Here is a 16557-nt window from a genome sequence, read left to right on the forward strand (position 1 = left end):
TTTGTTGTTTCTACAAATAATTTATGATGAGTGCTAAGATAAAAAATCACACCAGTCATGAGGTTCGTGGTATGATAGGTTTTTGTTTGCAGATAACAATAATGCTGCAAAAATTTACTGATGACTATATAAGGTTTACAGGCCCAACATAATGAGTCACAGTAAGGTTAGGTAGTGGTGTCATTCGTTTAAAGGACACAACAGTGTTTGCGATGAAGAGGGTGGTGGCCAGCCAAGTGTGATGACAGATAATTTGAAAAGAGTGAACATGAAAATTTGTGAGAATCATTGTTTCACAATTACAGAAGTTTTTGTTTGAATTACTGGAAGTTTCACACTCATTTATTCATGAAATTTTGTCAGAAAAGCTGGGTATAAGAAATTTGTGTGTAGATGGGGCTCAAAAAATGCTGACCAATGCACATAAACAGCAATGAATGGAATTAGCTCAAAAATATTTGGAGCATTATGAAAATGAAGGAAATAACCTTTTTTTTTTCTTTTTTCTTTTTTCTTTTTTTTTTTTTTTGTATCATGACTGTTGGCATAACATGATTTCAATAAATGTTGAGTCAAAACAACAATGATTGCAGTCGTGCCATTCATCATCTCCAAAAGCAGGGGGGGGGATTCAAACTGGTACCATTGGTAAAAATAAAAAAATGATGGCCCCAGTCTTCTTGGATCAAAAAGGGATCTTGCTCGTCAATGTCAATTTTCATCAGCAAGGAACCACAATTAATGCTGATGCATATTGTGAAATGCTGAAGAAACTCAGAAGAGCAATTCAGAACAAAAGACAAGGAATTCTGTCATTAGGGCTCATGCTTTTGCATGAAATGCACAAGTTCACACTGCAGCTTGAATTGTCCAGCAAATTCAGAAGTTTAGGTTGGAACTTTTTGACCACCCGTACTACAGCCCGGTTACTACCTCTTGTTCCTGCATATGAAGCTGTGGCTCCAATCCGAACACTTTGAAGAAGATGAGGAACTTAAGAATAGTGGTTGAACTTACTGGCAGCATACTTTTTGGCACAAGTATGAAGAAGCTGGTGCCACAGTACCAAAAATGCTTGGAAGTCAATGGCAACTAAGTAGAAAAATAAAGTATATAAATTCTTGACTGAATCTTACTTTCTGGATGCGCCTTATAACATCCTATACTGAAAAACTGAAAATAAAGATATTCTGAATGTCTGAAATAATTACTTGGAAAGATTGTTAAATCAAAAAAGTGATCGAGCAGTGGTAGAAAACATTCAAGCAGAATGTAATCAGGAGTGCATATCAAAACTAGAGGTAGAAAAAAATCAAATCAAAAACCTCAAACGTGGAAAGTTAGCTGGAGAAGATGATATTTGACCAGAAAGGCTCCAATATAGTAAAAAAGTTTAAAAAAATATAGTGTAAAAGTTTTGTAGTTGCTGCACTTCATGATACAGAAGTCATAGTCAGAAAACTGAATTCTAGATTTTTTTGAGTACAGCTCTCAGAGTACCTGTCTGTAAAAAGGAAAATAAACTGAATGTGAGAATTTCAGAGGAATTTCTGTACTAAGTGTTCCAGATAATATTTATGCAAGATTATTTTTTTACTAAAAAAAAACTGAAAAGGAAACTTGGAGAATAAGTTGGGTTTAATCCAAATAGAGGTTGTTAGAATCAGAATCAACTAGTTAAGAAATCATGAGGCTAAAACAGTGATCTATATTTGCATTTTGTAGATCTGGAAAAGTCACATGACAAGATTTTCCCAAGAGAAAACTGTTCAAAATGCTGCAATTATATGCTATAAAATTGTACATTACATCAAACAATACATAGTCAATATTTGAGTTGTATGTCAGCAGTTGTACAAGAAGATGGTTAGATTTGATATTAAATCAGGTGTTAAGAGTGCAGTGTGTCTGCTGTTCATCAATATGAACAATGGAGATGCATCTCTTTACTTTATGCAGATTATGTTATATTTCTAAATATGTCTGTTATAAGTATGCTTGTTTCCCTAACTAAATTAAATAACTGCTGTAATTTGGTATAAATCAATAATATAAAAGACTTTGAAATTAGGCAGGAACATTGAATACATGAACTGCATTGGAGAACCTGTAGAACAAGTAACATATTTCAGCTATTTATGAATAATTAATGATAGTGGAGATGACAAATTAAATATGGAAGAAATAGACAACATAATTTAGCAAAGTTGGAATGATATTTATTCAACTGAATAAATGTATATGAAATGAGAGAGAAATTAGTCAAAACACTAAACTAGCTGCATACATGACAGTGTTCGAACCAGTTTTAACTATTAGAGCTGAGTTAGAAATTACACACTTGATCAGACTAGAGACCATAGATATGATAGTTCTGAGAAAATTAGGCAAGTGCACAGATGGCACAAGTGGCAGAACCATATTAAAAATGTGGATATTAGGAAGGAACCTGACATTGTTAGCATTCAACAATGTGTAGCAATGCTAATCTAAGATCATATGATCACTTAAAACAGAATGGGAGAGGAAAAGTTAGCAAAACAATTTTTTTTTTTGCCAGGATGACAAAAAATTGATACAGTAAAAAGAATACCAACTAAACTGATTCCTTAGATGTCAGAATCAGATCTTAGAAGAATGAAATCTAAGATCTGATTCTGACAAATAACAGATTAATTTGAAGGAAAATTTTAATAGGAAGTTATTATTATTATCCTAAGACCCTATGGAGTCAAAGGCTCATCTAGTAGGTCCCTTTGTCATACACACAGAGCACCATACCCTGCAATAAGCACATTCAAATTCTCTGCAGAAACCACACTCTCAGGCAAGGTCCCAATCATTCACAACTCTGCATGCAAAAAACCTGCTTCTCACTTCCTTGTTCACACCCTCCTTACATAGCTTCCAGGGATGACCTCTTGTTCCTCCCCCACTGTGTTATGAAAAACTGCTTTAACATTCATCCTATAACAACCCCTTACCAACTTGTACATCTTTATCATATCATCCCTCTTCCTCCTATCCATCAGACTGAATATGAATATTGCATTGTCTCAATCTTTCTTCATATTCAAAATTCCAGACATCAGAAACTATTTTAATCAATTGCCTCTGGACCCTCATCAACATCTCTTCATCCTTTTGAAAACCAGGTGACCAAATCTGTGTACAGTAGTCCATATGTGGCCTAATCTGAGCCTTATACAATGGAAACAGAATCCCTTTAATTCTCCAAGTCAGTGTCCTCCACATCATTTCCAGAATTCGTTGTGTTATCCTCACAAATTTGACAATATGTTCTCTAAATTTTAGATCTTTATCCACCATCACCCTCCAAGATCTCTTATTTTCTCCACCTCCAACAATATATCCCCAACAAGAGTAAATTCTACATTCCATCTTTGTTTTCAACATTTTAAGATCTTTCATTTCACAACATGAACTGGCATTCCTGCTCCCATGCCCATTAACTCATCTGCTCTACTCCTCATACTTCATCCCAACTTTCCATCATCTGCAAACAACTGAATATCCCCATTCAAATCTTCCCCAATATCATTAACATACAGGTTAAATAGCAATGACACTAAAAACAAATTTCGAGGCACACCACTAATGAGTTTCCTCTTCTGGGATATCGCTCCCCCATACACAACTTGGTGATACTAGTTAGATAGCCAATCTCCAATCCAATGCACTACTCTAATATTCATTCCCATCCACTCTAGTTTGACTATCAACTTATCATGCAATAATCTTTCAAAGGCTTTTGCAAAATCTATTCTCTTTTTCAGGTTATCTTGGAAGTAGTAGAATAAGCTACATTTCTGACTTTTCTTACCACTCATAATATAGGCTTACGCTACATGAAATAGTTCCTTAAATTTTTTACATTATCACATCATGTGGTACATTGTATATAATTATTTTACTACTTCCTTACTTGCTGATGCTAGAATTATGTTTCATACCATTAAATTGTTACAGGGAACTTATTTTTGGAAAATGCAATTATCTATTATCTGGTCTCCGACGACTGTGCTTCACTCTTGCCATAGTAACAGCGAACTAATATCCTGCTACCTTCGGAAGCAGTATGGCCTGTAGTATATTTCTTTACTTCCACAATAACCAGAAAAGGAGTATAAATATACTACTGTGTATCCATTTCCTTTGTCCAATGAAGTCATAATTACTTACAAGGGTTGTTTGAAAAGTTTGATAAATTCCAGTAGACGGTGACACAATTCGTTCATTCATACCAATGTCGGCAATATCATCTTTTTCATGACCCTTGGAAAAATTTTAGCCACGTGTGACGCATAGTTCTCTTTGGCAAACATTTAAAATAACTGTGACCATGTTCGCATTTTTCATAAAAATGGAGAAAAATGAGTTTCACGCAGTAATAAAACACATTAATTTGAAGAAGGGGATGCCCGTGCAGATCAAAGCCGAGTTAGATGCAGTTCATGGAGACTCTGCACCAGCATTAAAGATTATTTAGTTTTTGGTTAAATGAGTTTAAATGTGGTCATAAGTCCATCGAAGATGAATCGCGCTCCAGACGCCCAACTGAGGTTACTATGAAGGAAATGATTCCCAAAATCCATGGTATTGTTATGGAATACTGCTGAGTGAAAGTGCATGAGATTGCTGAGATTGTAGCCATCTCGACTGAACGGGTGTATAATATACTGCACAAAAAATTGCACATGAAAAAGCTGTGTATGTGTGTGTGTGTGTGCAATGGGTGCTGTGATTGTTGACTGTCGATCAAAAACGCATGCGAAAAGACATTTTGAAGCAGTGTTTGGCGATGTTTAATCACAATTCACAGGATTTTTTTGCGTCGATTTGTGACTGTAGACGAAACTTGGATCCACCACTACACACCTGAGTTCAAGCAGCAGTCAAAACAGTGAACAAAGCACCGAAAAAAGCGAAGACCGTTTTATCAGCTGGGAAGGTAATGCCCACTGTTTTTTGGGATTCCCAAGGAATTATCATGATAGATTATTTGGAAAAGGGAAAGACAATAACAGGAGTCTATTATGTATCATTGTTAGACTGTTTGAAAGAAGAACCGAAGAAAAAACGGCCAAGATTGGCACACAAAAAGTGCTCTTTTATCAAGACATTTTGCACCATCCTACACGTCGGCCATCGCTATGGCAAAATTGCCCGTATTGAGGTTCGAATTGGTTCCACATCCACCATATTCTCCATACATGGCTTCGTGTGACTTCTTCTTGTTCCCAAACTTACAAATTTGGTTTTGTGGGAAAAAACTTTCTTTGAACGAGGATGTCATCAAGGCTGTCAATGACTATTTTGTACAATTTGGCAAATCCTATTTTTTAGATGGGACGAAAAATTGGGAAACTCGCTGGACCAAATGTGTAGACCTTGATGGAGATTATGTTGAGAAATAAAGGTGATTTTTTCCAAAAAAATGTGCTTAACTTATTTTTAACCAAACTTTTCAAACAACCCTCATATTTTAAAAAGTAAAAACTAAAGTAAATACTAAAACATGACCTCCCTTTAGCAAATCCCTGCTGTCCATCAAAAATAACACCACTGTTGTCAACCCAATTCTGGATCCTGGTTCTCACCAGCCTCTCCAACACTGTCACCCCACTTATGAAGTAGCACAATCTTGCCTTCCTTCCACTCCTTTGGAACTTGATCATGCAAAGTCATGTTAAATAAATATGTTAAGGCAGATGTCAACTCCAGAATACGTAGTGATATATTATCAAATCCCACAGCAGCCTTATTAATATCAAGTTTACTTAATTCCCCATATACCTCATGCTCACTCACAGTCTCTTCTCCTCTTCATTCACTCCCGATCCTTCATCCATGTCTCAATTAATGCCAACCTGCTCACGTCCCAATTAATGCCAACCTACCATAATTTTTTTGTTTTTGCTGGCTACATATTGAAAGAACTTGGGATTTTTTGGCTTCATTAGCTAACTACTGCTCACGCTGAACTTTTGCTACCCTTACCAACTGAGTCACTCTCTTTGCCTGTTTGTTGTATTGCTCATGGAATTGATTATCACCACTCCTCTTATGATGCCTCGATGATGTTTTTTTTTCTGTATTGCATGTTTAATCCCTTCATTCATCCATTTCACACCTACCTTATTTAACCTTCTGACCTCGGAATACATTGAGACATTGCTCCTTCTAGATAGTACTTGAATATCAACCAAGGCAGCATTAATCTCCTCTCTGGCCAACTTCTCATTCTATGCTGCATCTGCAAGCTGTCTCCTGAGCTTCTCATAATCATAAACTTTGTAGTTCCATGTATACTCTTTCCTCACGTGGTTGGCAACCACCCAGTTAACACTTCTTGATCACTCTCACCAATGGGAGGGAGATTTGACATCTCATTTATAATAACAACCTTTGATGAAATGATCAAATCCAAGACCCTCAATCCTCATGTGCCCTCTGTTACATACTGCCTGAAGTAGTTGTCCCTCAAAAACTCGAGAAACTCATTTTCTTTACTTCCTATTGCTACCTCGTCATCCCAATTTATGTTGCCGTAATTACAATCACCCTTTTCCCATTTGCTTGGCTAATTTTCTTATACATTTCCTGGTCACTATTCTCCACTTTACACAGTCTATAGCAACATTCAACGAAGTATTTCATTTTATTTGCCTCTATCTCACACCATACTGCCTCAAAAGCACTTCCAGTATTTCTCCCTTTCATCTCTACCTTGTATGGATCATCGATATCACTTCTCACTCCCTTTTTTACCCTTTCTATCTTCACGAAATAGGTCACACTCTTCCATCTCTATTCCTGTCATGATGTTATCCTCATCTAGCCATGTGTCACTTATTGAACAATTTTTGGGTGAACAAACTCAATAAATGCAGCCATTTCATTTGCTTTGTTTTTTATACTTCTAGCATTTATATGCAAACATAATAGCTCACTCCTGTATCTATAACAAGTTTCACCAATACTACTTACTAGATATGACTTCTTCATACTTAACTCAAGCTATTTCTTTTTCTACTTATTCATCTTAGAACCTTCTTCATATCCAACTGTCTGCATGGTTAGCCAAGTGGCTTTGCACTTTGCAACTATATGCCTGGGGAAAGAGTGTCCTAGGTTCGATTCTCATTGACGGTGCGAGGAACTTAAGGATCTTTCTCAGCCATAGCCAAGTTAGCCAGTCTTAGGCGTGGACAGCAGAGTTTTTTCTGCCAGTTTATCTGGGGTTTTTCATCCCGCAAGCAGGCAAACCGGCCTCGTGAACACACACAGAATACAGCCAGGAATATTGACCCAGCCATAGGCCTGATTCATCAGCCTGTGCCAGTTCCAGAGCTCGGATAAAATTTGGGGGGACTAGATAAAAAGGGGGGGGACTCACAGCTGCTGTACCATCACATGGTAAGGAAGGATATCCAACTGTTTTTCCTTATTCCCAGATCATCCGCTTCCTTTTTTGTCTACACACCCATGTTCACATCCTCTTGGAGCATCAGCCTTTCTCATGCCGTGTAGCTCTGTCCATCCTGTGTTTCCCATTTCCTGTTTGTCTTGCATGCCTGTTCTCTCATTCTCTACACTCAAGCTACCCACTTTTTCATAAACACCACTTCAATTTCTCCTTACTTACTCTCCTGCTCTTTTACATTACTTCTTACTTGATCATATTCATTCTCTGTATTCATTTCTCTACCTTCCAGCAACAGCCTCTCCAAATGACTCACACCAAACTGTTCAAATACAGTCCATCACTCTTATACAGTTCAGTTCATCCCTCAAACTCTTCTTCCTCTTGTGCCTTATCCCATCTATTTGGGATTGGCCTTTTTACATGAAGCGACTTTTACGCCTGCAATCCCAACCGACTTGTCGCTGAACCTGTTTCCCTGACATTGGAAGGGAAAGTATTTTTGTATGTAGAGGTGTGTGTACAGGGCTAGTTTGCCTGTTCTGAGGGGCAAAAAATCTGAGTTTCCGGTAGGAGATAAACCCTCCACCTTCTTATAAGACCAGCTAACTCACCTTTAGTCAAAAGAGACCAGATAAAGGTCTCTTTCGACTAACATCATGAATGGGAATTGAACCCAGGTCTTTCCTACCAAAGGGCTTCGTCTATACTGATCGAGCTACTTAGGCTCAATTCATCCTTCAAACTCATTCCACACATTAACGAACCGCACTCCTTTCTCTTCATACATTTCCGCTATCAAATCATTCACATTCTTTGCTCTCTGCCTCATTTCATCACTGTCATACCTGTGCAACACACTGACTACCTTTCCTATCACACTATTATCTTTTATTCTTTTCAAGAATAAATTATTATTTATTCCTGAAAACGCAAGATTGGATATCAGGGTACCTCCTGATATCCAATCTTGCGTTGTTCTTGTTCCCAGCCATGTCATTTTTCCTTTTTTCCACACCTCTAATAATCGAATCCCCATACAATTCCACTCGTGGGTCTTTCATTACCTCTTACCTAGTGACATCATTCATTTTCATCTTCTTCACTCTTCCATACATATCTGCAATTCTTTTCATTTCACTCTGCACCCATTTCATAGCTTACCTCCTCTTAATCAACTAAGCTTTAAAATCTTGCTTCATTTTTTTGTTCTCATTCACTCTCTCAATTTTATCGCCAGTCATATACGCTTATTTTCCATCAACCCTGCTCACCATCTGATCACAATAACTGTTATTTGGCTCAGCTTTTTCTTCCCAAAGTTTCCACAGTTTTCAACAGCAGAAAAATTCCTCTGTGATTGTCATGTTCAGATTGATTTCTCATTTTATAGATAGGTACCGTAAGAGCTATGCTCCAGTTTCCTGGTGTTTGACCTTCTGACCAGGTCTTGGCCTTCTGATTTATGCAGCATAGCCACTATAAACATTTCTTATAGATAGTTACTCTGTTGCAATGTCAAATCGATGTAATTTAAATAGGAACAGAAGAAAGATTGAGAAAATGCTGTTATGTGTGGACAATAAAGATTTGCCTTTCTTCTTTAAATCTTTTTCTCTCGTTGAATGTTTCAAATTCTAATGGTATACAGTAAGAGTTGATGTAGAGAATATATGCACTCAGCTCTCAGAGATGTTATGGTAAAATCATTCATTATAACAAACTTCCCCAAAGTCTCAGCCATAGATGTATATCATCAGTACTATTCTAAACATAATTCTCTATAGTCAACATTGAAATCTTTCACTAGAACAACAGACCATTCTTTTGGTCCCTACATGTTTGTTATGGTAAGAGCTGACTGTATATTTATTTCTGTCAAAATATACAGTAGCAAACAAATTAATCTGAACAAGCACAGTTCACAATAATTTTGGTTTTGGTTTTGTTTGCTATTTTGGTTGAGTTTTGTGTGTTTTACCTGTCGCTTTTTGAATAGTATAAGCAAGTTTACATTCATAGTGTTTTATTCATTTTGTATAGCAATAAAATGGATACATCTTCAAGAAAGCACTCAAAAATATGCACTCTTTCTCAGCACACATCCATGACTCAAAGATAAATTGTCAGTGAATGTGGTGTGTTTGGGTATGGTTAATGTGATTTTAAAGAGATGTGATTTTAGGGAGACAGGTACCTTTTCTCCTGACAGAAAGTGAAAATGTGGGTGAAAAAGGAAAAACTAGACTTACTCATGATCGTTTACTAGTTAGGAAAAGCAAAATGAATCCAAGATTGTATGCTGTAGACTTAAATAGAGACTTGGCAGTTGGTGGGATTAATGTTTCTGACATGACAGTCCGTTGAAGATTGTTGGAAGCAGGGAGAACTGCCCACAGACCAAGAAAGAAAAAAAAAACTTGATGAAGGCTATACAGAACAAGAGGCTCCGTTGGGAAAAAGTATATGAAGATTGGACTGTTGAGAAATGGAAGAGAGTCATATTCTCAGATGAGAGCCATTTCTTTGTCCAAGGAGATCGATACCCTATGTGACCAAATCAGGTCACGTTTCATCATACCTGTTGAAGGTATGATGAAATGTGACCAATACATAAAAATATTGGAGAAAAGAGTGGTTCCACAGATCCAGAAAGACAAAGAACTCATCTTCCAACAGGATCTTACTCTATGCCACACATCAAAAAAAGTGAAAGAGTTCCTCAAAAATCACAACATTCAATTGCTTAGTGGCCAGGTAACTCTCCTGACATTAACCCAATAGAAAATTTGTGAGCCATAGCAAAAAAGAGACTTGGAAAATTAAATTGTCATACAAAGGATAACTTGATACAAACAATTCTAAAAGTATGGTTTCAAGATGCAGAAATAAGAAAAATGTGTTTTATGTTGGTAAAGTCGATGCCTAAGTTAATTAATGAGCATATTAAGAACAGGAGAGCACATATAAATTATTAGGTAGAGTTGGAGTTTAATTGTTGTACCTATTTTCTTGCAAAATTAAAATTTTCTTTAAAATGTGAATGTTTGGATTCATTTGTTTGCTACTATATGTTATGAATGAACATATGTACCCTTTTTTTTGTTTCCCCACTCTCCCTCAATTAGCAGTGTTCTCTTAAAATAATAATGCTACTTCTTTCAGATCTTCAATTTGAAATACTGACTGTTTCAAAAGCAGATGTAGTAGGAGCAAATGGAGTAAGTAAAAAAAAAATTCTTTTATCGTGATTATGATATATGAAATTGTTTACTTTCCTAACTTTTTACAGAATTATCACTCACTTTCTCATATTATTAACAGTTTAGTTAATTTTTTTTTTTCAAATTCTAGAGGATGATAGAGAGTTACTTTGACTAATTAAAAGTTTCCTGTATGCTTTGATTATCACTCGAAGTTTTAAATAATGTTAATGAAAACGTTTTCACTTTAAATTAACAAATTTATAAAAGATCTTTTCTTTACTGTAAATTTTAAAACTTTTTTGAAAAATTTTAAATAAGTATGCACTGGTTAAGCAAACTTATTTCACATTGGTATTTATATGATTCCTTTAATTTATATAACTGTGAAATTGCAATAAGAGTTCTTTAATATAAGTCATTTACTAGTGGCATAGATTGGCATGTTTTTTGCAAAAGTTTCTGATAAGTCACAGAATTATGGGAGGGGGGGTATCTACCAAGATGACTGTTTTTTCTTGGCATATATTTAGTATGTCTGCACTAATTGCCTGCTCTGTTAATGAATGCTACTGCTCATCACCACTTCAAGAAACAATTATGACTTTCTTCTAATACTATTTTTTACAGTTTCCATGGATAATTCCTAAAATGTGGTTTTTCAGTGTGTAATTTTGTCTTCTGCTCTCATAACTAATAGTTATGGGGCAGAAAGGGGGGATGAACAAATGTATAGGCGACTTTGAACACGGGAAGGGTGATTATTATGGTGATTTTAATTATAGCAGTATAGAATGGAATGAAGAGATAGCATTTGGGAATAACGAAAATGAATTTTTAGAGTTCTTGAGAGACAACTATCTCAGGTAGTATGTAAAAGACAGCACGATGATTGTGAGTTTTAGATCTGATCATTTCATCAGAGGATGTAATTGTGAATAGAGTTTTGCACTTCCCACCATTTGGTGAGAGTGATCATGAAGTGATCACATGAGTTTTGACTAGCCATATAAAGATGTCTGTGAGGAAAGGATATATGTGGAATTGCAAGGCTGGTGATTATGAAAAGCTCAGGAGACAGCTGGAGCTATAGCAATAAATGAGGTGTAAAGTGGGAAAATGCTGCATAAAAAGTTGCCAAAAGATATTTAACAACATTGATCTGTGAATACGTTCTGAAAGTCAAAAGACTGAATAAAGTAAGTGACAAATGGATGAATGAAGGGATTAAGCATGAAATTTGGAAGAAGAAGAAGATACTGTGGAGGCATCACAAGATGAATAATGGCAGCAATCATTTGCATGAGTGGGGTATAAAGAGCAGGCCAGGAAGGTGACTCGGTTAGTAAGAACAGTAAACTATACAGCATGAGCAGAAATTTGCAAATCAGACCCTGAAAAACCCTAGAGTTTTTTAGATATGTGGCAAGTTGAAGAAAGAATAATTATGGTAAAATGATGTTCATGGATGAAAATGGTAACTGCTGCAGAAGACATAGTTGCGGGATTCAGTGAACAATTTATAATGACATTTCATCCTCATCAGGGTGAAATCAGGAGAAACTCAAGTATAGAAGAAAGAGGAGAGGATGGCTTGATTGTGAGTGAGAAGGAGGTATACAAAGAAATAAATAAGCTTGATGTTAATAAGGAATAGGATTTGATGACATATTCCCTCATGTCTTATGGGAATGTTCCAAGGAATTGGTATGTTTGTTTAATAAGAAAACTTATTTCACTTATGTGCTTGTCTTACAACAGCAGAGGTCCCAAGAAAGTGGAAAGAAGGTAGAATTGTTCCACTGAATAAAAATGCTGATAAGGCTACAGATTATAGGCCAATGTGTATATCTGGAACCTAGGATATGGTGGATAACAGCAGTATGATTGTAAGCATGGATTTGTTAAAGGGAAATCATGTTTTACCAACTTATGTACTATAACAAGGTGGCAAATGTAATAGACAAGGGAGATTCATATACAATGGTATACTTAGATTTTCCAAAAGTTTTTGATAGATTGCCACATGACAAGCTGTTAAATAAATTGAAACAGATGGGATTGGATAACAGACTAGAAAGTTGGATTGGTGACTTGCTGTCAGATAAGTATCAGAAAGTTGTATATGGGGTGCAGTATCCTAAAAGATGAAAATTACTAGTTGTGCCACAGGGGTCTGTATTGGAGCCATTGTTGTTCAGTTTGTATATTAATGATATTAGGATGGGTTTAACTGGTGATATGCAACTGTTTGCAGATGATTCAAAATCCTGGAGAACAATGCAGAGTCAAGCAGATATTATGACCTTACAGCAGCACTTGAATAGATTGTATGAATGGACATGTAAGTGGAACTGTCAGTTCAGTGCTGCAAATTATAAGGTTTTGAAATTTAGTAAGCAACAATGGGATGCAAATTATACCCTTGGTGGTGAAACTTTGAAGCAGGTAGAGATGTGGGAGTGGTGGTAGACAAGGACCTGTAATTCAGGGGCCACATTGCACAAGTTGTGCAGTGTTCACGTCAGATAATGGCAATGATACAGAGGACCTTGATGGGCAAAAATAAAGAGATTATGATACCATTGTATTAGGCCATGATCAAGTGTAATATAGATTATTGTGCACAGATTTGGTTACTGGCTTTTCATGGTGACAAGGATATGTTAAAAAGGATCCAGAAATTCACAAAAGTGGCAAGACAGATTGAAAGAATGTAATTCGCAAAGCCTCATGAAAAGGAGGAGGGGAGATATAATTGAGATATATATAAGTTGGTCAGGGGTTGTTATCAGGTTAACATGGAAGAAATTTTTCATAGAATGGAAGAGTTGGGTGGATAAAACAATATAATGACTTATTTAATGTACATTAAATTGTTTAGATATTTTTAATTCTTTCAGCTACTTGCAGCGGATATATATATATATATATATATATATATATATATATATATGTGTGTGTGTGTGTGTGTGAACATAATAATAAACAATAAACATGTTGATTTTTTTTTCACAGATAGCTTGAAAATAGGTTTTTTTTTATAAAATAGTTTACACTTTCAACTCTTTGTAAAAAGGCTTTATCGCTGGTTATAAAGTAGATTATACTTGACAAGAAATTATGTTCTTGTTTTGACCCTTTACTCTAGTGTAAGTAAACAAAGTTTGCATATGTAGTATCTTCTTGTGAATTTCTATATACAAGTAGAATACTTATGTATAGAAATTGATGACTTCACGATTGTCCCGATATCCTATAACAAAAACATTATGGGAAGGGGCACTACCAAGTGGTCCCCCCTGAAAGATAAAAAGATAAAATCAATGCAGAAGCCATACATTTTCTATATACAAGTAGTAAAATTATGTAACCTTATTATTAAATACTATGAATATGTGGCAAAAATATAATTACTTATCAAGTATAATATACTTTTCATCAGGTTTAATGGAATAAATATAGCACAGAGGAACTATAAAATATAAGTTTTTTTGAATGTTTTTTCATTTGGTTATATTATAAATTAAAGATGTCAAGAAATTATATTCTTGGTTCAATCCTGTATCCAAGTGTAAGCAAACAAAGTTTGCACGTGAAGTCGCTTCACGACTGAGCTACTTGTATATAGAGGTTAATAACTACATACAAGTCATTAAGTGGTGAAGTGAAAAAGTAAAGGGGTTAATTTCTTTTTTTTAAAGTAAAATCAGGAGTGCGAGATATATGTGATGGCAAGCTATATTCGAGTAAATATGGTACTTGTATATATGACTTCTCATTACTTCAACCTTCGTATCACTTCTGGGTCTGACTCCCACCGATGAGACCTTAATAAAAGTTGAAACCAGTCTGGGTAGTGGCTCTTCCCATAATGCATAGCATTATGCATATCCTTAAGGATATGTGCTTTGCATTATGGGATAGTAAGACAATTGATGTGAAGTCATTAACCTCTATCTACAAGTAGCCCAGTTGTGAAGTCACTTCACACGCAAACTTTGTTTGCTTACACTTGGATAAAGGATTAAACGTAAAGGGGGTGCTCATCATAGGCCTAGAATAGTTAGTATAGGGATGCAAGAAAGCCTGATAGTATTAGGAGAAAGAAAAGTCAGATAGATGGTATGAGAGAAAAGGCCTCAGCACTTTTATATCATCATATAGCCAAAGGCTATCAATTTTCCTTTTTCACCAATCTCATATAGATGCACAAGACCATTTGAAACCAAACTGCAACGATGACTGATACCTAAGTGGTTAGCCTGATCTCAGTTGGCCTTCTCTGCCTGGGATTGCTCTCCAGTCATTCCTGCAATTGACCATAAGACCACAATGAATTAAGAGGATGGAATCATTTAAAAAATCTCTCATAGCAAAAATAGAATTTTATCTCCCTCTGGTGAATATTGCATAATGTAGTTGGTGGTCTACACCACTGAACCAAAAATTTGATATCTCCTAGAATGCTCCTTTCTAAATACAAAAATTGTCCTACTGAACAATAAAATTTCCACGATATAATATTATAAAGCATTTGGATGTCATATTGCTGGTTTTCAAATCCATTTCTTTCTAACCCTCCATAAATGGTATTTTAATTCATTAATTATAAAAATCAAAATTCTCTTCCCATTGCTGACAGTTGGCAGGTACTGCAAAAAAATAAATAAATAACCTGTTCTGTTGTAAGTAATGGAATGCCCAACACATTACATAATCTGTTCCAAATATGCAGGGCAAGAGGGCAGCTGCAGAATGCCTATTCTACTGTTTCCAATCAGTATCAGATGTCATAGATTGGATCTCCAATGTTAGGAAAGTACCTCCATTTGATGGTATTGACTAGAAAGCAACCATATGCAATTCTCCAAGCAAGATTCCTCCTGTTAGGTTATCCTTTCTTTTAGTATTGCACGATGATCAGCATTCATTTTAGAAATTATGGACTTTACAACCGTGTTATAAATATTTATAACACAGTTCTAAAGTCCTGTTAGGTTATCCTTGGAACTTCAGTAAGTTATGAAACAAATTGTTGTTATCACTACCCAGCTGCAGAAGTTTGCAGTGAAAGAGATTGAAGATTTATTTATACCAAATTTTACTTTTTTTTAATGGAAAGAATGTCAGTGCCAGAGTTTTGTAAGTCTTAGAGTTAAGCACAGAATGTTGTAGTATTCAGTAACAATCTCAGCTTTTGGACCTTTATAATCATTTACTCCAAACAGGAGAAGATTAAAACCCAGGTAATACAGGAGAATGCCTGCAATATTTTATGGGTTATTGAAGCTGTGTTGCTTAAATAGCAGAATTTTTAGACTGGAAGTCCATATCTTCCATAGTTCTTTGATAGTTGAAGAAATTCCTTTTTAGCTTTTTGGTATTGACTGGACCAAAAAAATTGCACAGGCTTACTATGTAATTGCTTTTCTTCAGCTTCTGTGATGTCTGTAATATTTATTATGCACAATTGAGCAGGGAAGGTTATGGTTTTGAGTACTGTGGCTTTAGTAGAAAAGGAAAGTGGTCCTATTTTCCCATCTTCTAAGGTTTCAATGTTCTTGTGTATTAGTCTTTGAACTGGTAATATTGGGTAAGTGGAGAAGGAAATTTCAAGTATAATGTGGAGCTCTCTCTCTTTCTCTTTCTTTCTTTCTTATGGGTTAGTCCAAAGGAATGCCTCCAAGATCCCACTTTCCAAAAAAACTTAATTTTCTCTTGTCTGCATTAGTAGTTAATCCACTGATTTTGCTGAATTTTTCCAAAATACCAAAAAAGATGTAAATGGAATCATTATCCTTCAAAGTGCCTACTGCATCATCAGCATATGCTAATGCAATGGTACCTTGATTTACGAGCATAATTCGTTCCGGAAATATGCTTGTAATCTAAAGCACTCGTGTA

The 16557-nt window shown here is 35.6% G+C and overlaps 1 protein-coding gene across 1 annotated transcript in view; it reads left to right on the forward strand.

Moving 5' to 3' along the window:
* Window positions 1–16557, forward strand: part of LOC150092617 (protein cereblon-like) — a 129532-nt gene that overhangs the window by 48090 nt on the left and 64885 nt on the right. Inside the window, exon 3 of the mRNA XM_090414751.1 lies at window positions 10613–10668. Coding sequence (XP_090270877.1) covers window positions 10613–10668 — 56 coding nt within the window. The remainder of the gene's footprint in view (window positions 1–10612; window positions 10669–16557) is intronic.

This window comes from Typopeltis vanoorti, chromosome 25 (genome assembly GCF_054136105.1).
Source record: "Typopeltis vanoorti isolate ZY-2024b chromosome 25, IOZ_Tvanoo_1.0, whole genome shotgun sequence".
NCBI lineage: Eukaryota > Metazoa > Arthropoda > Arachnida > Uropygi > Thelyphonidae > Typopeltis > Typopeltis vanoorti.